Source organism: Simochromis diagramma, unplaced genomic scaffold, assembly GCF_900408965.1.
Source record: "Simochromis diagramma unplaced genomic scaffold, fSimDia1.1 OVJJ01000159.1, whole genome shotgun sequence".
In the NCBI taxonomy this organism is placed as follows: Eukaryota; Metazoa; Chordata; class Actinopteri; order Cichliformes; family Cichlidae; genus Simochromis; species Simochromis diagramma.
The window spans coordinates 4,015,262-4,039,620 of NW_024387197.1; the positions used below are offsets into that span (position 1 = coordinate 4,015,262).

Below are 24,359 nucleotides of genomic sequence, written 5' to 3' on the forward strand. Positions count from 1 at the left end.
GTGGTTTTCCAAACAAACCACAAACACAACAACCAGCAAGTTGCAGAGTGCCCTCTAGTGGACACTCGAGGGCATTCTAGTGTATTTCTCTCTTCAAATCATCTTTAATTTTTAAATTTTAATTTTTAAATGATTCATTGGTTTCATGGTGGACCACTGGAGGGCTCCACTCATACCCAGTGTACAGGAAGTGTGTTGCTGAGTTTTGTGGCGCGATGTAGTCAGTTGTTGTTAGAACAAGAACAAAGTTGGCGTGAGAAGTGAGAGCTCTCGTGTCGTCTGTGTTTACCTCCACAGTTTATTGATTTATTGTTACATATCCTGACACTAATATATTAACAAATATTAGTCAATCTATATTGATTTGCTTACTTTTGGACCTGAGCCAAGTTTACAAAGAAAAGACATTAAACTGATCTCGTTGCAGCTCTCTTTTACATGTGACCAATCGGCGCATTACATGTACGTACAACTCAAGAAACGAATGTTTGTGCGTTTAAATAAGCCTACCCGGATCAGTACAACGCCACAACCTTGAGCTGTGTTGCACAGATGTGTCAGCGTGTCCTTGAATGCACCGAAACAGAGGCATTTCACACAACCCACATAAAACGACTGGAGTGTCTTGCAAAACTATCAAGTGGATGGCACAGTGCAGCGTACGAGAGGAAAACCTTGTCAAGGATGAAACACTTTCATTTGTTTACTTTCACGTCATAAAAGTTTAGCAGCTCAAAAGCCATCTCTTAAACATAGTATGTTATTGTTCTTTGGATACAAAAACAAGGACAAAAATGTCTTTGATCAAGTAACACCGATGAACTTAAAACAAATGCTGAAAGAAATCAAGATGTGACTGCATTTCATCCTGGGGGAAATGATCACTAGTACACTGTATGCAAATGTGAGCTGTGTGTGTACTTGCTTGCATTTAGACCCATCATATGTGTGTATGAATGTGCACGACTCACTAGGACAGGTCACGGTCAGGTCAAAGCTTCACCACCCTCCCTAATCTAAATCAAGCCAAGCCAGTCCAAACAGAGCTCCATTGAAGAGGCGGGACACGGGGAGCGCCTGTTGCTTCATGGCCGGGTGAAAAGCTCTCAGTCCGGGACTCGCCACTGCGGTCAGCTTCCACCAGCCTTCCAGCCTTCCTCTCACTGTCTGCTATAAATACACCCAGCCTCTTCTTATAGCTTCCAACCGCCTAGCCACTTGCACACTAAACTGTGATTAAAGGCCTATTTTAGGGGGCGCTTTGAAGCAGCGACAAAACGGCGAATGAGAGGCAGAGACAAGACAGACAGAGGAGGGAGAGACGCCGCTCAGCGCCCCCACACAATCATCCAGATAGACCCTAGCGTGTGCACAGACCTCCATAAGAGCAGGCACCCTTTTTGAAAGAATAAAAACAACACTGCTCTGACAAAGACACACACACATGCACGCACGCACACAGCAAAGCTTCGTCTGCTCAACAGAAGTTCACAAGGAAGGCAGGTGTACGACAGAATGAGAGCATGAAGAAAGACAGAGACATTAAAGGGAAAGATATGCATACCCTTACTAGCTGAATCTACCTATTGTTATTTAGGGCTCATTAACACTGAGCGAGTTTCATTGGAATTCATGTCAGGACCGACTCGATGCTGAACAAAGGAAAATGATACCAAATAAAGGGACAGGTTTTAAGGTGATACATTTCTTGTTTCCACGTGTAAATCCTTGTTTGTAGCATCTGTTTTCTGTAAAAGCTTTATTGTTGCCGCTTTTGATAAACAGTCACGCCTATAGAGCGCTCAATTCAGGAGAATTGGAAGAGAGCGTGATGGAGTGGGAGGGGAGGAAGTGGTAAAAGTGGATTAACACAAGAAGAAGTGAGCCCATTGGGGGTGGGGGTTGGTTTTCAGGGGGGATGACGAGGCAAGATGAAAGGAAGAGGTGGGGGCGACGGCGGCGGTGGTGAACAGCCTGGCTCGGTGGGGTGTCGCCACTGCAATCCACAACAAGCAGAACAAATCAAGAACCGGTTGAAGTCAAGAGTACAGTTTTTCCATGCGTCATGGTTCAGCATGTATGAGCCTTACAGCGACGGGCACCAGCTGTGGTGAGCCGGGCCGCTTTGTGCACAATGCTGTGTTGATGACACACACAGAGAGATACAAGGGAGCCTGTGGAGTGGAATGGAGTTCGGGATTTTAAAGGCCACAACCTGCAGTGATTTCACAACAAAAGACACAAAGACTATGGAGAACTACAGTGAAAATGTGTCCACATGCTGTACGCCAGCGGTCCCCAACCCTTTTTGCGCCACAGACCGGTTTATGCCCGACAATATTTTCATGTACCGGCCTTTAAGGTGTCGCGGAACCAAAAAAAAGAAGATTTATTCATAACATACGTGAAAAGACCCAGGAAAACCTCTGAAAACCGATAAAAACCCTGAAAACCATACATTTCAAACCTGAGCCTCAACTCTCGCGGCCCGGTACCGGTCCGAGGCCCGGGGGTTGGGGCCCGCTGCTGTATGCAGTTAAATCTGGTTTAGACAGACACCAGTGGTCTGAGTGTATGCGTTTGTCCACTTGTGTCTATTCATTTTCAATTCAGCGGCAAATTCTATTCAGGAATTTGCTGCTCAGAGTCTTGCTGACTGTAGTATTAACATTCAGCCACCTCAGTGACAGCACATTCCAGTTCTGACATTTCTGACGAGTATCATTATGTAGTACTTAGTTCAAGCATTTTTCTACTGATTTAATCACAGTGCAGCTGTGTAGAAGTGGACCTTCTATGCTCCATATTTTTATTAATGGACTGTGCTTGAACAGCCTCGCTTGATTTTACAGTTCAAAATATTCCTTATGTGTCTTACGTTGGGTTTCAGCGAACCCTCCCATCAGTTCATCCACAGTCTGAGAGAAGCATTTTAGCTGCTCTCCCCTTCCCTACAACTTTCTTACTAAGTGATAATCGCAAAATAAAGATCTGAGGATAAGGACGGGGGAGCTAGAGGTGCCAGAGATGACCATATTAGTGATATCTGTTCTCAGTGACATCATATAGATGCAAAAATAGAAAAAAATACTAGTCGTTGTCCTCCCTCAGCCTCCTACTTGATGTTTCTTCTTGAGTCATTACATCCACAAGATTTTCAGAAAACTTGACCTCAAACGCATTATCTGTACATACACTGACCTCATTGTGTGAAACACAATAGGAATATTTAATATGAGCATGTGCCACTTTAACCCCATCAGGTGGCAGGCCATGAAAGAAGAAAGCAATCAAATCGACTGCTTAAACAACCCGTGAGGTGTTGTGCGTCATTCTTCATAATCTAAAACCGTTGCACACAGTTGCGTCCCTCACTGCTGCAAAAAAAAGGTCCTTTGGATAAGAGTACCCTCAGACTGGCATTTTCATTTTAATGCACATGCCCACTTGCCCCCACATCAGCCCTCACGAAGTCAGAACGACAACAGAGAGCAGCGCAGGTCTCGACATTTGGTCCCGGCTGTTAATCTTCACCGACCAATCAGCACAGGGTCAGTGGATGACTGGCACTCAAAGCAGATAAAAAGCTATGATGAATCTCCTCCTTCCATTCCCTCCCACTTTTGTCCCCCCACCATCTATCCTCCCAGTCACGCACAGCCTCTCTCTGCCTCCTCCTCTCCCTCGCTCTCAACCACTCATTACTGTAATTGGAGGGTTTGAGGAGATAAGGCAGAGAAACAGAAAGGAGGAGGGTAAAAAAGAAAGAAGAAGGTTGAGAGAGAGAAGAGAGAGGTTTCTGGAGGTCAGAGGCCCAGCCCTTTTCCAATCTGCTTCTACAGAGTGTATGTGTGTTTTTTTCTCAATCTTTCTTTTTTTAAATCAAGAGGCGTACATTTGCTTTGGCCTTTCTTTAAAGATGCAGGGCTCATTTTCAGCATCAAAGCTCGCTAGGTTTTCAAGCATAATATCAAATTTGTAAGAGCTTAGATTCTACAACTTCTTTCTTTCTTTCCTTCTTTCTTTCTTTCCTTCTTTCTTTCCGTACAGCTGTGTTTTGTCAGATTTCTGGCTTACCGGCCTCTGTCATTGGGCTGGGGCTGAGAAGTTTATGTGTGGTTGTGTATGAGTGTATGTGAAAGCTAAAGCCATGGAATAAAATATGGTGTCCAGCAGAGAAAGTCAGTAAGGACTGGGACAGACGGTGGTGTTTTCAGCTAAAGCATTTTCTGTGGTCAATGGAAATTGGTCAGGTTAAGTGTGTGAAAGTAGTAGCTTAAAGCAACATAATGGATACTACAATCCAATCCAATCCAAAAAAGCAGGTGCAAAAAGAAGGACAAGGTCAGATTTGAGGCGCACAGACAACAGATATCTGAAATCTGTTCCACTTGTAAGATTAAGTAGCGAGGCGGGCAGAATGTTGCCAAGAAATCCCACAAAAAACGCTCGACTGGTGACATGACCCTAACAGATGTGTAGACCTGGGTTAATGTCAACTTGACAAAATCAAAAAACAGTTGCTTGTTTTGAATTAAGAGAACAGCACATTAATTTCAATACACTTCCACTACCTTATAGACGCTACGGGAAGGTTAATTTAAAATAAACCCTATATTTGGTTTCTGGCTTTTCTGCCATTTGCACTACCACCGCACATCATTTCGCTCTTTACCGTTATTTGTACAAATGCCACCTACAGTGAGACACCTGTGCAAAAGTTGTTGCACTTGGAAAGACTTGCTGTGTTCCCCAAACCTTTTTTTCGTCACCACATTTAAGCCCAGCGTGAGCACAGAGTGACAGGGAACTGTAGCAGAGAGGAAAAAGCTGCTACTTTTCATTATTCATATAGGCTAGTGCAGTGCACCAGTGCAGCTAAATTAAGCTGCCCTGTTCACAGACTCCAGTGCTATTGTTGAACTGTATTCCATTAAGCTCTTTATTAAAACTGACAATATATCATGAGCTAAAAATGTGTTTGTTCCTTCCAGCTGTTTGTAGGAGTCTTTCATTTAAATTTGTTAAACACCTCTGGCAACAGCAGGGTCAATTTCAATTTTAATTGCACCAAATCACAAGAGCATACATCCTGAGACACACTTATATTTTAAAGGAAAAGACCCTATTATATTAGACCCCCCACCCCCAAACAATTAGATGACCCCCTCCATCCCAAAAATGCACAATCTAACCCTATTTTATTTTACCCCTAGTTTGCTACAAACTACTACTAGAGAATTAGTTTGACCCATTGTTAATGAATTAGGTCCTCCGGGAACCAGTGGGCTTCTGAGTGCCTAATGGGTAAGTCAAAAAGTAGAAAAAGCAGACAGCATCTCAGTATTCATGGGTAAGAAAACCTTTTGCGAAAAAGGATGAATGAGCAACTTGTACAATATGAACATAAATGTGAAATATTATCCGTATAAAAGGGAAAAAGAAATCAAGACACATGCACTACATCAGGGTGCAGAATGAGAAAATATGAGCGAAAAATGTAAAGTATGTAAATTTTCAGCACTCATTAGCAGCTCCACGAGGGCCATACATAATGTGTGTACATAAAATGTCTCATTAGAAGCCAACAGTGATTTCTTTCCCCCCCTCCACTAATGTGGCGAGTGGCTGGTGAGGAATAACAACAGGCCTAAAATTTCAAATGTCAACATGTGACTTTAAAAAAAAATATAAGAGGGGAAGAAGAAATAGAAGAAGAAGAGGGGAGATAGCGAGACACAGAGAGAGGATGTTTGCTTTTCTTCTCCTGCAACCCCGTGTAAGCCTCGTTTAATTGCAGGGTGTGTGAGGGGGGTGGGGGTAAATATTATCTCTTCAACCATCTCTCCCCTACCATAACCCAACTCACTCAGCAGCACACACACACACACACACACACACACACACACACACACACACACTCCCCTCCTATACCACCTAAAAGCTCCAAATCCCTCAGACTGTCAACCAAGCAGTATACACACACACGTATAAACAAGGGGAGATTAGATAGGCAGATTCACAACTACACACAGACACACACACAGACACACACACACATCTCCCTCCAAACAAATACGTATAAACAGAACGGCCCTCCGTCGCTCTATATTTTCCCTCCGTCTTCTTTTATCATCGCCCTTCTTCTTGTGTCTGTCTAACACGCACACGCGCTCACATGGATGCTTCGCAGAGATGGTTAGGTGCAATGTGAATTGCTGGGTGAACGGCCGGCAGTTTGCGTCTGTGTTTTCCTCTCTCTCTGTCTATCCTCTGAAGCTACTTTCTGCCCTTTTAAGGCAGTTACTGACTGGCCTCTCTCCCCAGTCTCTCGCTCACTTTCCTGCTTTCTTTCCATTATACCTCCCCTCTCTCTCCCTCTCTTTTCATTTTGTCTCTCCACTCCAATCCATCGTTCCCTCTTTCTGCAGCTGTATCCCCCCCCCCCCCATTTCTCTCCTATCTCCTTCTCAGCACTGTAGCAAGAATCCATCCATATAAGTCATTTAACCCAGTAGCAGGGCCTGAAAATCTCATTTTTTTCCTTCCCCTCTCTCACCAAGCGAAGAAATCTGTCAACAGGTATGATAATCCTGCTTGTTTCCAATGCAACTCATTTTGCGTCAAGAATCTCACTGCACGTGAGAGCCACACTCAAATCAGAGATGACGTGATGCGATCTGCCTTTCTCCTATGTTTCATGATGAGATTTTTATGATGACTTTTATGACAGAGGCACTCCCGATATGAAAGCGAAGCTGCACGAGAAACCACGGGAGTTGTCTTTCAACACACTTTTTTTCTAAAAAGGAAAAATGCAAAAAAAGGGTTATTTATTCCTTGGTAGCAGATGTCCCCGTTTCCCCTGTCTGGTGTGTCTTCGCCACAAGTGTATGCCAGCCAAAGTGTGTGCCGGCTAGAGTGCAGCAGCAGAGATCTGTGCTGCTCTGTGCCAGCGCTGGCTTCACTTTGTCACAACGGGGCATTTCACCACAAACTATCAACACCCTGCTGATTGTTTTTTCCCCCCATCTTCTCTGTCCTTACATTACACCAAAAACGCCAGTGATGAGGTGTTGTAAGGATAGAGAAAAAAAAAGAAAAGGAGAATGGGAGTGATAGCGGCTGTGAAAGAAGCTTTTGAAATATCCCCACGCTCCTTCGCCGCTGCCGCTACCGCCGTGCGCACCATTCTCCTCGAGAGCGGCTGAAATCGAAGCTGTTTGTGAAAACGCCATAAGAGCATTTCAGGTTCATACGATGAGCCGCGGCACACAAAGCAAAAGAGGGGAGGGGAGGGATAAAAGGCAAAAAAGAAAGAGCAGGAAGAGAGAGAAAGGGAGCGAGAGATATGGGGATGAAAGGTGGGATAGGTGGAACAGAGAGGTGAGAAAATATACTTTTTCACAGCTTTCCCCCCCCCCCACTTCTCTTTATAGTATTTCCCTAATCCCCAAGAGAGTGAGGCAGCTCTTCTCCCTGGAGGGATTAAAAAAAAAAAGACTATTTCTTAGCTCGCAACAATTGGCATTGTTCAGTGAAGAAAGCTGGGTTTGGCTGCAGAGGAGAGCTGAGATAAATGGTGCAAATTCAGCTGAGCGCTAGGATTATACTGATGCATTGTTTCACTGAGGGTCGATGTGGGCCTTATCTCAGAAAACCTCCACCTCTGATATAACTGAGAAATCCTCCTGATTGTTGTTATGGAATACATCTGTCCAATTATTGGTTTTGTATCCGATGCCTGACCAGATAAGTCATTTCAGTGACTGATCTATCAGTCTAATACATCGACCTTATTGGCTCGGTCAGAAGACCGCATAAAAATGAAACATTTCTTTTAGAGGATTCAGTCAGTGGATATAATATCAGGGATGTGTAAATGTATCACCTTCTGTAACACTGGCCAGAAGTGGCTAGGGATGGGTATCGTTTAGGATTTATCCGATACCAGTACCAAACCGGTACTTTTGAAACGATGCCGGTGCTTAAAGAATGGAGAACACAAAATTGGTCCACAAACCTCTTATGTTCAGCTGTTTTTTTGTAAAAAGATAACAATGTTAGCCTTTTCTGCAGCTATAGGGGATTTATGGTATCACTCTTGGCTGGAAGCAGTGCTTAATCAATGGAAAAAACACAAACTTTGTCCAAAAACCTCTCATGTTTAGCTGTTTTCCACTTTTTCTTTGGTCATTTTAGCCTTTTTGGCCAGGGTGAAGGGAGTATCTGCCATCAAACAAGAAGACAGCCGCATGTAACTACGACGGTGTTTGCTAGTTCACCTTACATGCATTAATTTAATAACATGGTTAGCCTACTCAACGTAAATTACACACGAACAACATTAAGCTACTCACGCAGAGAAGAACGGCTGCTGCTGCCGTCATCATCCGTCATCATTTCTGCTACACTGGCAGGGCTAGGGGCCAGGACTCTCCTCTTCGGGTTTTTGGGGGTTGTTGCTAACTCCGTGTCCGATAACAGGCACCACACCCGCAGTAGATGTGCACGGTGTGAGGTCTCGCAGCAAGCTATCAAATACGGCGCATTTCTCGGCTTTTAAAAAAAACGCTATGCGTCGCCAGGTGTTTCATCAGATTCGAGGAGTTACCTCCTTTGCACAGTATCACCTTAAAGCACTTGTTGCAGGCTGCTGAGTTTGCATCTTTTGCTGTGAAGTACAGCCAGAATTTGACCGCTTCGCCTTGGGCATTTTTAATCTGTAGCTCTGCTCTAACAGAACGTAAGTACGCACCTGGGCCCGCCTACTATCCTCGGAAAGGTAAAATGATTGGCTAGAATCCAAAGTGTATGACATCTCAGGAAAAAAAAGCACCGAAATGTGCGCTGCTTTTCGGTCTGGTTACTACCGATTATGTCCGAACCGGTGCCATAATGGCACCAGATACCGGTACCCATCCCTAGTAGTGGCTTGTCTTAACAGGGCTGATCTTTGAAGGAATGCAGAGAATTCAATTTGGAGAAACTTATAGTGCCTGTAGGGCAGGGATATTTATGGTATCTGTGAGCGCATACTGTCAGCAACTTTGTATAAAAGTGGAGATGAATCCGAAAAGTCAGGTTGATTTGTCTTAAACCTGAATTCTTTCTAAAAGCAAGCAGGAGGTGATCTGTGACTAGATGTCTGTGACGTCTGTTGTGTCCTTAGGGTCAGATCCACGCCTTGTTCATCACGTACAGTTTCAAAATACAAAGATGAAAATGGTGAAAACACCCAGGTCGAGGCTTTAGTATTCACAGTATATAGTTTATCAACACTATCACTTGTGTGTGTGAAGATATCAGGTGAAAAAAACAACCTATGCTAAAGCTTGATTGTAAAACTGAAAAAAAAAAGTAAATAAAAAATCCCAGTACATGTGATTGTTTCCACTTGGAGGCACATAAGCTTTAGTACTCTCTCACTGGGCCCACCCATGGGTCCCTCCTTGGCCTGAAGACAATATGTCAGTATGTCATCCCAAAATTATAACTTACTCCATCCCTATTACAAACTATCAGCTCTTAATTCACTGATCGCTCACCTTGATTTCGGACAGTCTTGCGCGGGATCGGGTTCCAGTTGAGGCCCAGCGATTTCTCCCATCCGACCAGAAACACCAGGAGGAGGACCTTCGTCCCCCACATACCTCTTATGGGAGCTCCCATTTGGCGCTGAGCGATGGATCGAGGGATCAATCAGTCGGTCAGAGCAACTTGAGAGAACGGCCCAGCTCCTGGCAGCGTGCCTGGAGCAAAAGAAAAAAAACACATCAGCTGGAGGCAGCAATTCACTTCATTTTATTGGCTTAGCTGCTTATCAGAAACAATTTTGTCAGAGCAGTATTTACAACATGTGCATTTTTCAAAAAGCCACACAAAAGAGTTCACACACTCAAGCCGCTCTGAAAGATAAATGTCTCACTTTGAAAAGATGCAGAATATATTTGAACACTGTCATCAAAATCCACAATAATGTAAAAGAGGAGTGAGTTATGCAAATCGTTAAAGCCTACAAGGACATAGTTTTAATCGCTGTACGTGCCCCTGTTTGTGCCTGTCTGCCAACATAAACAAACTAAACATTTTAATGACTTTTGGCCAGGAAGGTTAGCAGCAAAGTTTTTTCCTGCCTCTCCCTCGCTCCGAGTGATAATCCAGCTATCGCCACTCAGAAAGCTCAGAAATAGCTTATCGCTAAACTCTTGTCAAGCCAATTCAGCGGCAGTATATTAAGCCGGGGCTGAGTTATCAAAGTTAACTGGTGCTGGCAACGCATCAAACGCCAATGTGGTGGGAAATGAATGTCGAGACAAGGACAATCCAATAGCACTGTGTTGTAAATGAATTGGCTTATACATAATGAACATCGAGTGTGCGGCTAGGACGTAGCATTACAGTCCAATAATGGTGCCTGGTGATTGACTTGTTATGATGCTGCAGGTAGGATTGATACATGAGCTATTTCACATTAACACCACACACTTCAAACTCTGGTTTTGTATGCCTGGAGGGTGTTAAACCCACGGTAATACCAAATGAATGCGTAAATCGGTCTAGCACCAAATTATTAGATAATACACAAACTCAGGAAGCTAAAGATTAAGAGACAAGCTCTTTTTGACTGATTTGTTGGCTTAGAGGTCAAACAATTAATCAACTTTTGGAAGAAAGAAAATCTCACTACTCAATCTGGTCACACTTATACTTTATTAAAGTTGTGTGATCTTTGTGTGGGTATTTTGCAGAATAAAGCAGAGTGGATGGAAATTATTAAGAAAAGAAAAAAGCATGTATATATAAGAAATAGAAACATTTCTTCTCAGAAAAGGCTGCACATTGTGTCTTCCTGCCACGTCTTAGGCCAAAACCTGCAATAGCTTCAGGTTGGCTGCACCCTGATCTCTGTGGCTCTGCTGAGGTTGAAAACTAGTACATTGATTTTGTTCATAAGGTTGTACACACAATAAGCAGCAGAAGAAGCTGGCAGGAAAAAGAAAACTGACAAAAGGGGAACGTGTTTTAAAAGGTTACAAAATTTTCTAAAGCATCAGATACCAATTATGAAGCTGGAAACTGGGTTGCACAACCTCTTTGAAACACACAAAGGTCTCAAGAAAAGCGTACAAAATACTCTCTTCACAGTATTCGTGAACATTTTTTTCTCTTGTTTACTATTTCTTTACCTGTTTGTGATTATTTGGGAGACTCTTGGGAACAACTCTAAATGTCATTTTTATGTGCTGGACAGCAGCTGAAATATACAGTACTTCCACACACAGACAAATGCGTGCAAACCATCTGTAAGCTTCCCCCTCTGCACCTGCTGCTGCTGTGCATCAGCGAGCGAAATGGTGCTTTTGATGATGCGTGCTTATTGGAGAAGGGATCCAATTGACTTTTAAACAGGTGCAAAATGTCAAACTTTAACCCAGCACAAAGGCAGAAACCACCTTAGTGTGCTTAGCACGCAGTTTTACTCCTTTGCCCACATCTATTCCCACGTGTGAATAATACATTCCAGTGCTGGCAAACAAATATTTGGTCTATTTAGGGGATTGGCAGGGGAGGTAATTGAGATTTAGAGATCTGTGTGTGTGTGTGTTTGTATGTGTGTGTGCGGTTTGAGTGTGTAAGCTCACGTCTGCCCAGTGTGACAGTTATTGATTACACTTTTTAAAAGTATAAAAAAGAGATACCCCCACACCAGCCTTCTCAATTAACAATGCCTTTAATTGAGCGTGCTCAAATGCTAGGTTGGGGTGCGGGCTCTCCGAGCTTTGCCATGGCGGGGCTACCAGCTTTATTGGATCGATGCTGGAGGCTTTGGTGTAGCCAATGCTTGAGTGAGCAGAGAAGAGATTGAGATGGCGGTAGAGAAATGGAGAAAGAAGAAAAAAAAAAATCTCCCTCATCATCCAAGGGTTCCATCTCCAGGCTGAGAGGTAACGAAGTGAAGTAGGCATCCCGAAGGCTGGATTAAGTGAAGAAGCAGCATGTAAATACTACAGAGGGGGGACGAGGAGGAACAGAGCGAGATGATGAAGAGGGATTCAAAGCTGTCTTGTCTGTCTGCAGAAAAGCTTAAAATTTCTGTATACCTTACTCTCTTTTCCCTCCCCCTTTGTCTGTCACGTCTTTTTTTGATCATCTCCTCTTTAATCTTCTCTGCTATTTCAACAACGGAACTGTTTAGCATAGAAAATATTGCCAGTAAGGTAAAACCGTCTTTTAGCTTGTGTAGTGTTTGCAGTAGAAAGCAGAAGTGCACACTGCAATTCATCCTCGAAGGAAGAACTTGTCACATGGTTAAGCTTCCAAGGCAATCAGTGCAAATATGATCACATGATTGTCTGACAAACTAACAACATGGAGTCGTAACAGTTCAGTGTCCCTAAAACAGACGAACAAAAAACAACTCAATATTTTGGAATCTTCAAAAAGAAAATCTAACAGGATGCTGGTTTAGCTCAGTGAGTTGAGCGGGCGACCACGTGGCCTATGACCAAGAGCGGCCGGCCCGGGTTTGAACTCGAGCCACAGCCCTTTGCGCATGTCTGCCCTCGATTTCCTGTCTATTCTTCACTAAGTCTATCAAATAAAGCTAAATAGGTCAAATGTAACTAATTATTTACGTCACATGTGTTCTTTTCTAGTTTTGGAACACGTGACAGCATTAAGTCAAGTCAACACCAGAGAAGTAAAGAGATTTCAATTCTCATCTTGTATTGTTGTTTTTCAAAGCTGGCCCAGCAAAGAATCTCTGAACTGTATCCCAGCAGTGTTTGCACTCTCCCGGCCCCTGTGTCGGGTAAGCAGCTCGGCTTCGGTGAGTGCAGACATGCAGAGTGCCTGTACAGTTACAAAAATTTGAGCATAAATTTACCAATAATTTTTTTAATGGTAATGCCTAATTTTTGCATTTATACTATCACAGATTAATTTTCTCAAATTCTCATGGTCAAAACATCTTCCTGGAGAATTTTTTTGTCCAAATTTGTTGTTATTATATTATATTATAGTGAAAAATAATCATTATCAACTTAATAAATACATACCATCCATTCTAATATTTTTATTCAAATTTTAAAACGGCATCACACAGACTTTGTCATTATTGACTTGTAAAAGTATATATATATATATATATATATATATATATATATATATATATATATATATCATATAATAATATAAAAAAATAAAATATAATATATTTATATCACCCTTTGTGTGAACTTATAACAGTCACTTTGAAGAACAAGTTTCAAGAGCAGTCAAGTGCAAATATCTTTAAAGTGGAATGTACAATATAGCATTAACTGATACTACAATACCCATAATACATCTCTAAAAATTGCTCGCAAAAGGTCAGACATGCTTTTGAGAAGTGTGTCTCTGTGTGTGTGGTCATGTTTATTGTGCTAGATGGGTGCTTTAACCTCAATGTACACCAACACACGGGGACTTGTTTGATTGTGGGGACTTGGTTCTATGGCAAAGCTTAGCATTATGTTTAGTTTGGGGTTTCGTGCGTGTTTGCTCGAGGCTGTGGGAAGCTTTAGAGACGCCTTATCAAACAAGATATCTGGGACGTTTCATTGGATGTAACAGGTTTTATGTAATGAATAGACACCTTGGTCTTTTCTTCCAGTTTACTTAGTTAAGTGAGATATCATCAAGTCATACTAATCTATCCCACACATCAATGTGTTTGAATGATTTAAGTGCTCTAATAAAAACCATACAATGCTGACAAAGAAAACCAAAGCATTCTCATAAGTGAGAACAAATGGTGAAATATGCACCTGCAGCAGTGTTGTCTATACAGTATTGATGACGACTGAAGAAACACTGAATATTCCAGGCTAATTTGTGGGAAGCTTTACAAAAGGGGTGGTTGAACTCTGCCTGTTCTGCGCTGTTCTTATTTTTTGTGTCATAGGAAGCAAGATTTAGTCCGACTCATTCCCAATGACCGAATTAACTCACTTGCTCTGCCTCTCCCCACGACCTCTTTAAGGTCCTGTGGTGTCGCATAACTCTGCAGGCGGTATCAAATCATCTTTTAGCTGCTGGTGTTGTTGTTGAGCCTGGTTTAGCTAATGAGCTGAGACACGGCAGCTTAATAATATCAGTCAGCGCTCCACAATGGAGGGCTCATTAAAACATACAGAGAAATAGGCCACATGTTCTGATTAGGTTACAGAGCTCCTGCATGGGTCTGTTTTATCTTCGTGTCTGTATTTTTGTTTCTGTGTGTTTTTCGAGTGTGCTTAGAGGTAAGATGAGCCCCTGTAGGGAGAAGCTACATAGCTCTGATACTTCGAGGTGTGTGAACGTCAGCCCTCCTCCGTCCTCTTAGACCGCTTTATCTCTTTTTCCCATTTTCCTCTTCCTGCCCTTCATTTTACCCACCTACCCTTTCCTGGCAGCTTTTTCCTGCCCCAACTGATTGCTAGTCTTTCCAGGCATTGTTTGACTTTTAACCCCAACCTCTGACCTTTTTGCACGCTACTTAAAGCCAACATCGCCCACCGCCCTCCACCCAGACACAAGCACACACTTAATGTTATTTAACCCCCACTACCCCACCCATGCACAAACACAGACAAGTACACACAGACTCACACAGACAGGATATACTATAGGACAGCCCCCATCCTTCATTCTGCCTTCATTCAAAACTATCACAGAAGCTACCGTCAGCTCCCTTCCTTCCTTCCTTCCTTCCTGCTTCTCAACTCCAACCCTGTACCCTCCCCTTTGTCTGCACTTTTTATTGCTCCAACAGCATTTAAAAACACACACACAAATGAAAATTCTCACAGCTACATAAAGGCTTTTTCACCAAAATGGAAACAAGCTGGATCAAACGATTTCACACCTCATGGACGAAGGGAGTTAAGACCGACTCAAGGACTTTTATGCTGCGTTCTCTTCACTTTGAAATCATCATAGCAGGAAGCCGGAGCAGTGCTGATGCATTAATGGTCAGATGTGTGGGCTTCTTTTTCGTTTTTTTGTGCCTGCAAAGGCTTATCAACATTCAAAAAGGATGTTTCCTGGTACCAAAACAGTCTTAGTAGGTTGGTCTTTAAAACATCAAGAGCACGAGAACACTGAAACAATGAAATCCAGTAACGAAACCAACAAAAAACAATACCTTAGAGTTAATTTGGCTATAGCGATGATTACTAGAAATAACAAAATAATACCTGAAATTATTCTGCAAACAAATAATTTGCTTTATATCAGGTTTTAAGATTTTTTTATTACAGTGTTATTTCAGTTTTTTTACGTAGCGCCAGGTCACACAAACAGTCATCTCAAGATACTTCATAGTAAAGGACCTACAACATAAGGGACAGATCAGATGATCCCCTGTGAGGAAGTGCTCTGTCACAGTAGGGAGGAAGTGCTTCCTTGATGTGCAGCTTGTATGAATGAATACCAGCAAAAACAATTACATTTCTATAAGTCTCAGCTATTGCTTGTGATTAGAGCTAACCAGCAAACACAAAATAAACACCTTCAGAGCTCCACATGTTTGTAGTGCCGCTGTTGACGTGATAGCAAGCTGACAATGACATTAAGTGCTACTTGCATAAACACAATTTTATTGAAAATGGCATCTATGTTATGTTGCATAATGACTGGGAATTATCACTTCCAGTCATTATGGAACATAACATAGACTGCCAGTGGCTTTAAACAGGAGAGCATCAGGCAGTGCACCACACCTGAATATAGAAAAACACAATTTATTGATGCACTTTGCACATTTCCTGCACTCCCTTCTTTATTCTCTTATAGACTCTGTTCGTCCTGTGTGTTGTTCGCTATCTCTCTCTTCTCTTTCCCTTCAAAGCCCCAACTGATCTGATGGCTACGCCTACCTGGTTCTGCTGGAGGTTAAAAGAGAGTTCTTCCTGGTCACTGCGTTTTCTGACTGGGAAACAGCCAATCATTGGAGAGCTCTCTTAACATTTTAGGGCCACTTTGAACTGGTGCTATATGATTTAGCTGAATGTGAGAAAATGCTTGGCAATAAAATTATTTTATGGCAAACAGATTCAAGTAATAGACTTTAAACGTTCATTGATGTTGTGGCTCGGACTATTCAAAGAAGGAATTTCTATTTCTAACAGCTGGCAGATGTTTCCTAAAAGAGGAATAATTTCATTTATGGGTCAGTTTAGCTTCAGCTATGTTCAGATCGAGCTCCCAAAGACATCAAATTAAAATCTTTTTTTCCCCCCAAAATAACTTTTTTTTTTTTGGACATGATTTAGTTTTTTACATGAGATCACCTTATTTCATTTTTATGATTAAAAAGCATTCTAAAGGGTTCATAATGGTGTTTTAAACTCTGTGAATACAACAGGGAGCCTTAGAGGAAGCTGTGTCATAAATTATTTTTTTTCTGCTAAAACCTTTTGATTAAACACCAGCCTTTAAAAACACAGGTCGATTAAAAACAGTTTTTTAATGGTCTAAATTCATTTCTTAAAGTAAAGCTTTAGTTAAATGCCTGGAGTTTAAATGTTGTGGTGATACATCAAAGGAAAGATTTTAAAGTACGGAGCTTAAGTCCTGAGCAAAACGGTTATAAAAACAAAGCAAAAAATAAATATATCATGTTTCAGTGAACCTGCAAAATTGATGACTTGTGGGGAAGGAAGTCATGGACTTGTTTGCTATTTTATCTCAGTCCTCTAGAGCCATGTGTGCAACCGGACTTCGGAGGAAGGGGGTGGAAGACCCCACTGCTCTATGGAAGTACGGTGAGAAGCTAGATCCAGTCCAGAGAGCTGGACCTAACACATCTGATGCAGTGATTTCACTCAGAGTGTGGCACTAATGGAGTAGACACTGACAGTAAAACACACACACACACATTCCCACTCCATGTGCACTCTCCATCTGAGAGTACACAGACGCAGGTGGTCACTTAAAGCAGGTAGAGTGTGTGTGCGTGCGTATGTGTGTATGAGAGCCCTTCTGGTTTGCATATACGCTTTAAAGCAATATCAAGCATGAGCAAGCCTTCATTTAAGTGACAGAATAACTAGCATATCAGTGAATAGGTGTAAACAAATAAGTGTGCTGAGTCTCTTTATGCTGACCAGCGCACAATAAACAGCTGTGTGTTTTCAGTTGTGTGTGTGTGTGTGTGTGTGTGCTGACAGCCTAGGCAGACTGCTGTTTTCGAGCTGGCACAGATGAAAGATAATCAAATGGGGATTTGATCAGCTCCACATAGTGACTTAATGTGTGTGTGTGTGTATCTGAATGGTGATGGTCTTTCTGATACAACCAATACCTTGTGAACGGCTCCTAAACGCTATTTGAGCTCCTTTAAAGCAGCTGTCATCAGTATGTGAGCCACCCATCAGTTTTCATGCACCTGAGAACATGATTTGCCACAATTTTCTCACAATTAATGATTTGCTAAACAGCGTTGGGGCATCAAGCAGTTCAAAAACATCAAGTTAATGTCATTAACTTTCTTTTCACATGGTGATTGGAATTTACTTCCCATTGTAATTACCCCAATTTGAAGCAGAACTGAGCAACGCATTTGACTTTAAATGACCTCTTTCCACTTGATGGAATAAAAAAAACACACAAACACACACGAATCCTGTGAGATCACAGAGTAACATCTTAGCCTCCATCACTGCTCACTTCCCCCAGAGCCCTGCTCTTTCATGTCCCTCCCCTGGGAGATTTTGCCAGCCTTCAAAACTCTATCTTTCCTTTCATCCCTACTGTAGCTCCCCCTCATTGGCACAAACTTGTCCCCCCCCCCCCCCGTTCTGTTTTGCCGCCTTGTCCGTGTCATGGTCGGCTGGTCAGGCGTGGTCGGCTTATAATTCTTTAATCGCCCCTCTGATCTCTTCCATCAGTGCCAGGGGCTCCAGCTGATTACAGATGAAATGGATCTGATTTGGACTCTGACTGCGGGCCAAACACCTGCTCAGACCCGAGGAACTGATAGAAGAGGAGGTCAAGGCGAGATGAAACCAGATGCGCTGACGTGCAGACGCTGACGACAGCAGGACCATCTGTGCCTTTGGTCTGCGACAGCGTATACACGGTTGATGGAAGCAGACTGTGGACGAAAGACTTGGGGATTGAGCTTGGCCATTTAACACCTACAGATCTCTCAGTGCAAGCCGTGACAACACCTGAACCCTGATTCGAGTCGGTCATGTGATGTAACGGTTGCAAATATAAAAAAAAAAAAATCAAAGGTAAATTGAGCTCAATCATTTTAACATGCTGGAAAAGCTCCCGATCACAAATTAAAGCTGCAAGACTAAATATTTTAGATCAACAATGGATCAAACAGATACATGCATTTGGAAGGGATTACCATCCTAATGAACTCATGGAGACCTGTCACAGGAGCTGGAGTTCCCCCCTCAGCTTTGGAGGCATTTTAGCATCTTTTAGCTAATTGTTTTGCTTTCAGGGCTTGCAGCTTTAATGTTTTAATTGAGGCTCACCCGTCTTATCAGCTTTGTTGCCATCCACAGCAGGTAGCAGTGAATGATTTAGCAGCTACGGCTTCAGATATTTCACTGAAGAAGATAGAAAATAAACAACAGCTAGAAGGAAAGTGAATATTGGATATTCATGAAGTGACAGCTACAACTTCAAATGAATGCTAATGCTCCTCCGTGTCTGCAGGATGTTTAAATAGGCAATTGTATGCTAACACAGTAGCTGTATCAAATATATTTTGAGGGGTATCTGACTGAATCTATGAAATCCCTTTGCAGCAATCATTATCTCCCTCAAGGAGATGGCAACCAACCTAAGACAACATCTCAAGTTTAAATTATAGTGAGGAGTTTTCACTGCATATAAATGGCTTTAATCACCGGTACTCCACCCTGTGCCCTTGAGGTCCAGAGTTTAATCCCGACCAATCACTAAAACAGTTAATTGCATCACTGCGTCAGCTTCTGTGGTAAAATCCATAAAATGAGCAAACCTTGTCAAGATCATAAAATTCAAGAAAAAAAATGTATGTACTTGTATAGCACAGCTGGACTACACTTTAAAAGTGATATATTAATCCGGGTGAATGCAAAGATAAGGAAAAACAATCCAGCTGGGGTTGACAAAGATGTGCTACAGGAAAACTGATGGCATAGAACAGGGATGGGCAACTCCAGGCCTCAGGTGCCGGTGTCCTGCAGGTTTTATATATCACCCTGGGTCAACACACCTGAATCAAATGATTAGTTCATTACCAGGCCTCTGGAGAACTACAAGACATGTTGAGGAGGTCATTTAGCCATTTGAATCAGCTGTGTTGAATCAAGGACACATCTGAAACCTGCTGGACACCGCCACTCGATGCCTGGAGTTGCCTACCCCTCACATAGACTGTACATAAAAGACGTGTTGAATGTTACACTAATGGAAGAAGCCCTGGTGTGAAACCTGGTTAGATCAGTTTTGCTGTAGCCATCCGGGCGTGTCACAAAGCGTATACTGTTTTTTCTTCTTTTTCTCGACTCCCACCTGGGCCATTATTTACCAAACGAACATCATGTTCTATTCAATAAACCACTAAGTGTTTATTGAGGTCATAGAGTGTGGCAAATGGGACCTTTTCCCATCCAGCTCCATTGTCACCTGACTTATTCAAGGACTAGAGGAGGCGGGCCCTGCTGGCTAAATGAAGCTAAATCTGCTGGTCCACCAAAATGCTCATGCCAGGCATAAATAAGACTGACAACACCTATTCCATTTACAGAACACCTAGCTGCCCCTCACTGAGTCTTGTTCTACCAGAGGTTTCTTCCTGTTAAAAGGGAGTTTTTCCTTCCCGCTGTCGCTAAGTGTTGTCTCATAAGGGAGTCATATGACTGTTGAGGTTTTCTCTCTCGATTGTAGGGTCTTTAGGACATTGAAGTGATTGTTGTTCTGATTTGGCACTATATAAATAAAACTGAATTCAATTGAATATATTAGCACATTTATATAGTCTATTGTTAAGCTGAAGGCTCTTTGCTCCTCCAGCTTTCTGGTCAACCCATCGATTAAGAAAATTATATCAAAAATGGTCAACTAAACATGAACTTGAAATCTAAAACGACAGTTTAAAGTTTATCTACCGTTTGCCTCGGTTGTGGGTGTATTGATCTGTTGGCTGTCTGTTTAAGTAGCACTGCGTGCTCTAGCTATTTTCAGTGTGCATCTAGGTCGGTAAGAGATTTATTGTAATCCTTTAACCTGAAACTAGGTTTTTAATTTACATGACATTTAAGAAATGTGATTACCGCAGCAAGTCAACAATAACCAGGTTATTTATGCATGGGCAGACACACTGTCTGTTTTTCTCTCTCCCAGCCTCTCCATCTAACTCTCTCTCTCTCCTTTTTTTCTCTGGATGACCTTGTGCTGACAGCCCGGCTGTGTTGTTTCTGACAAGCACACATGACTGCAGCGAGGAAACGGTAAAATCCACGTGCACTCTGCCCTGCCGTGACCCGCCTGCCCTGTGTGCAGGCCCAGGGGATGCTGGGATAGTGCAGTCTGACCTGTCATACAAAAGTGTGAGCACACTCGTCCACGATTACTGTTTGGTCACAGGTCAATCCGCCTTGCTCAAGGCGGTGGACTGGTTTGTGAATGGAAGGCTGAAACAAACGTGGACACAAAGAAACAATTTTGGGCTCGTTTGTTTTTTTGTATATATCTACGTACTTCTTGAAATGGAAAGCACACGTGTATTCCAACGCATGAATTCATGTGCCCAATAAACACAGGTGCTGTACGCACATACAAAACAATAACAGGGATGATTTATCACGTGTCGTTAAGTACTCCCGCAGTTGCGCACATTCATTTATTTCAGAGTTACCACTCACATATGTTGCAACCTGCTCCTCACACACCAGCGCACTAATCAAATCACTCAGGCAAATAGGCTCGTTGTTCCCTGCCAGCCAGATTCAGACAAACAAAAAATCTGATAAACTTTCTCTGTTGTATTTCAGAGCTCATTAAAAAGTATTCACCGCTGTATGATTCCGCGCTGTAATCAGCTCTGAATAATAGAAATGGTCGTATTGACGCCTGTGGGCACCCGATGTTCTGTCTCATTTCAGAACAACAACTGCGGGGCATATGAATGCAAACTACACTACGTGCACGACACACACACACACAGAAACGCACACACATGTCTCCCCTTCTCTCTGGCTGCCACTTGCTGAAATACTCTCAGTGTATTCTAGCTTGGGGGAACCACCTACTATGCTCCTAGGGGGGCTAATTGTCCAGTAGCACTCCTTTGCTTTCCCTCCCACTCTCTCTGTCCTCTCCCTTCCCCTCAGGTCTGTACTTTCAGGAAGAGTTCAGCAGTTCATGCTGAGCCCAGAGCCCTGGATCCCAGTGAGGTGCCATAGGGCATAAAGGTTCCACCTAGCTGGACTCCTATACGAGCGGCCCACACATCTCTGCGGTGGTGGGAAGGTGGGGAGGGTGGACACTGACGGAGAGATAAGTGGAATGACAGGCGATATTTGTCTAGGACTGAACGGGTGAGACACGACTGTTGTGTAAACGTTTAGGTTTATGATAAGTTCTCTTCTCTGGGATTTAAATTTGTTTTTCTTTTTTTGTTGTTGACATCTAAAATTGCCAGCTGCATGTCAAACGCTAACTGTGGTCATTTTTCTGTATAGTTACTTTTTCTAGAATTTACGTCACAAGTCTGAATGCATGGCATAGATAGGCATACACAAGACCACAACTGGGTGCATGTCTACTCTTTATTGAGTTGCCCTAATAAACAAATACATGATTGGAGAATGTCCTAAACAGCAGAGAGAGGGGGAAAAAAAACATTTGTCATGAGATGTCTAGCCTCTTTCTCACCAAAGCCACAAAGCTGCTTCTCTAGAAAAATGGTTATAAATGTCAAACAGGCTTTTTATAGCACACAGGACAAACATCAGACCTTTTACAGATTTCAGCACCAAAACTGGTCCATAAACATCACAGAGAGAGGAAAATACACAGTTTACATTCCTTTTAGTTGATGGAGGCATGAAAACACATGACCTTTGTCGAGTTCAATTCAATTCAAATCAATTCAAATCAATTCAAATCAATTCAATTCAATTGTATTTTTAGGGCCAAATTACAACGAACAGTTGAGTCAAGGGGCTTTATATTATATGGTAAAGACCCTATAATAATAGAGAAAAAACCCCAACAATCATATGACCCCCTATGAGCAAGCACTTGGTGACAGTTGGAAGGAAGAACTCCCTTTGAACAGGAAGAAACCTCCAGCAGAACCAGGCTCAGGGAGGGGCAGTCATCTGTCACAGCCAGCTCCAAATGTTGTAAAAACTGTGTAACATTAACACTGGTTGAAGGGTGTATCTCCCATCTTTTCTATATTGTACTTGGTTTTTATAAATGCTAATTCTGATATATCAGTAAATAGCTAATATCAGCCAATATATGGTCTGACTGACTGTCAGGACTGATTTAAATGACAATTTAATGACATAATCCAAGTTTTTACAAAACAAAATTAACAGGAGCTTAAAGCTGTTCCTAGAAGTCTTTGTTTTTGTTACATACCTGCCACAACAAATGTCAAAAGCTATCAAACTCTCTGCTAGTTAAAGGTAATGCTAGCATGTAGTGTGTCATACTTTAGTTCTACTTGTCATTCCATTTAAATTGCTGACTGAAAAACAACAAATGTTAAGAGACTCTTTTCCCTGAATCCACAACAATGAAGTTACCCTTGAGAAATGCACTTAACCCAGCTAGAGACACAGTATGTTCAGCGACTGAAAGAAGGGATAATGAAAGGCAGCTTTTGGTACTGGGCAGTTCCCAATGGCTAAACTTAGCAAACTGTGGTTCTACCGGGCAGCTCCCAGGAATGAATGAGCATTACTGTAAAAAATGCAAAGCAGGACATTTTGGAAGAAGCGTGTGCACACTCAGCAGAAGCAAAAGCTATCGGATCGGTTAGCGAAATCAACAGTCATCAGCTAAAAATGCACCTGGCAGACATGTAGCGTAGACAGAGATTTATTTATGAGAAGGAAGGATGAGTGAAAGGTGAGAAGAGTGAGAAGAGAGTAGTGGGCCTTGATGGGCTAACCCAGGGTCTATTAGAGCCTGATTGGAACCATTAGGAGAGAAAGGCGATACACGAGTCTCGTGCAGGGCCCCTCCGGCCCAGCACTGCATTAACCACAGCCTGCTCTCTACTTTGTTGAACACACGGGCTGATCGATAGCAATGAGGAGGAAGGAGGGGTAGGAGGTGGTGAAGCGAGGAGATGGGGAGGAGGGGAGAAACGAGGTCCAGGTTTACGGGAAGATAAGCTGGGATCAATAGAGAGACACGGACTGCTGCGGCGTGGAGAGAGAGGACAGAGGAATGCCAGATGCAGCGGGTTCACACTCGTTCACCTCATCAAACTTGATGGAGGGGAACCTGCGTGCGAGTGTGTGTAAAAGTGTGTGTGACAGGGCATTTGGGCAAGATTCATCTCTCGCCTGTCTGAATATAACCAATGACCGCGTCATATAAACGTCCAAATAACAAGCACGGCGGGGTCGGCGTGATTGTGCGGAGGCTACCAGCATGGCCTCACAGAAAGAAGGTTTGAATTTTAATCCTGCTTATCAGCTGCGGCTGTCTGCATTTGCATGTCCTTCCTGCGTCCGTTAATTGATTCCAAAATCGCTGCAGGTGTAGATGTGCGTTTGAAAGGTTGGACAAGCAGTTACGAAAATAGATGGGTAGATCATAGTTGTGGCTGGCATAAATGAAGGACAAGAGTAAAGTTTGGATAAATAATGAGAAATTTCCTACTAAATTCTGCAGTTGCAGTAAAAATGCAGTTGCATATACACTGCAGTTAAACTCAACACTTCTTAAAGAGGCTCTGTATTTTTATTCTTGTACATTTGCAAATTTGTGTTTGCTTTAGACCCTCAGTTATCCTACATCCTGCACCCCTCTGACTGGCTGTCCCTTGCAAACAGAAGGTTTGAATAGCACATCTAGGCTATCCTCTCTCTCTGACATAAAACAGAGCCAAAAACAGAAAAAAACAGTCGGAAATCGAATGTTTAGAGCAGTCTGAACTTACCTCACTGTTTAAAATTTTGTCCACATGAGCATCTGCCAGTGTAACAGGACGCATATGACAGAAAATGAGACAAAGCAAAACGGGTCCACTTCAAAGACTGTTCTCATATTAAAAACCAACAGAGCCGTTCAAAAGCCAACACTCTTTAGGCTAGTGCAAAAGCTTTTAACGTGAAGCTTTGTTGTGAAAAGTGTCGAGA

The 24,359-nt window shown here is 42.6% G+C and overlaps 1 protein-coding gene across 1 annotated transcript in view; it reads right to left on the minus strand.

The window, feature by feature from the left end:
• sema4c (sema domain, immunoglobulin domain (Ig), transmembrane domain (TM) and short cytoplasmic domain, (semaphorin) 4C) overlaps nucleotides 1–24,359 on the minus strand; it is a 105,220-nt gene that overhangs the window by 42,315 nt on the left and 38,546 nt on the right. The window contains exon 3 of the mRNA XM_040049969.1: nucleotides 9,549–9,752. Within this exon, the coding sequence (XP_039905903.1) occupies nucleotides 9,549–9,672 (124 nt within the window). The 5' untranslated portion in view covers nucleotides 9,673–9,752. The remainder of the gene's footprint in view (nucleotides 1–9,548; nucleotides 9,753–24,359) is intronic.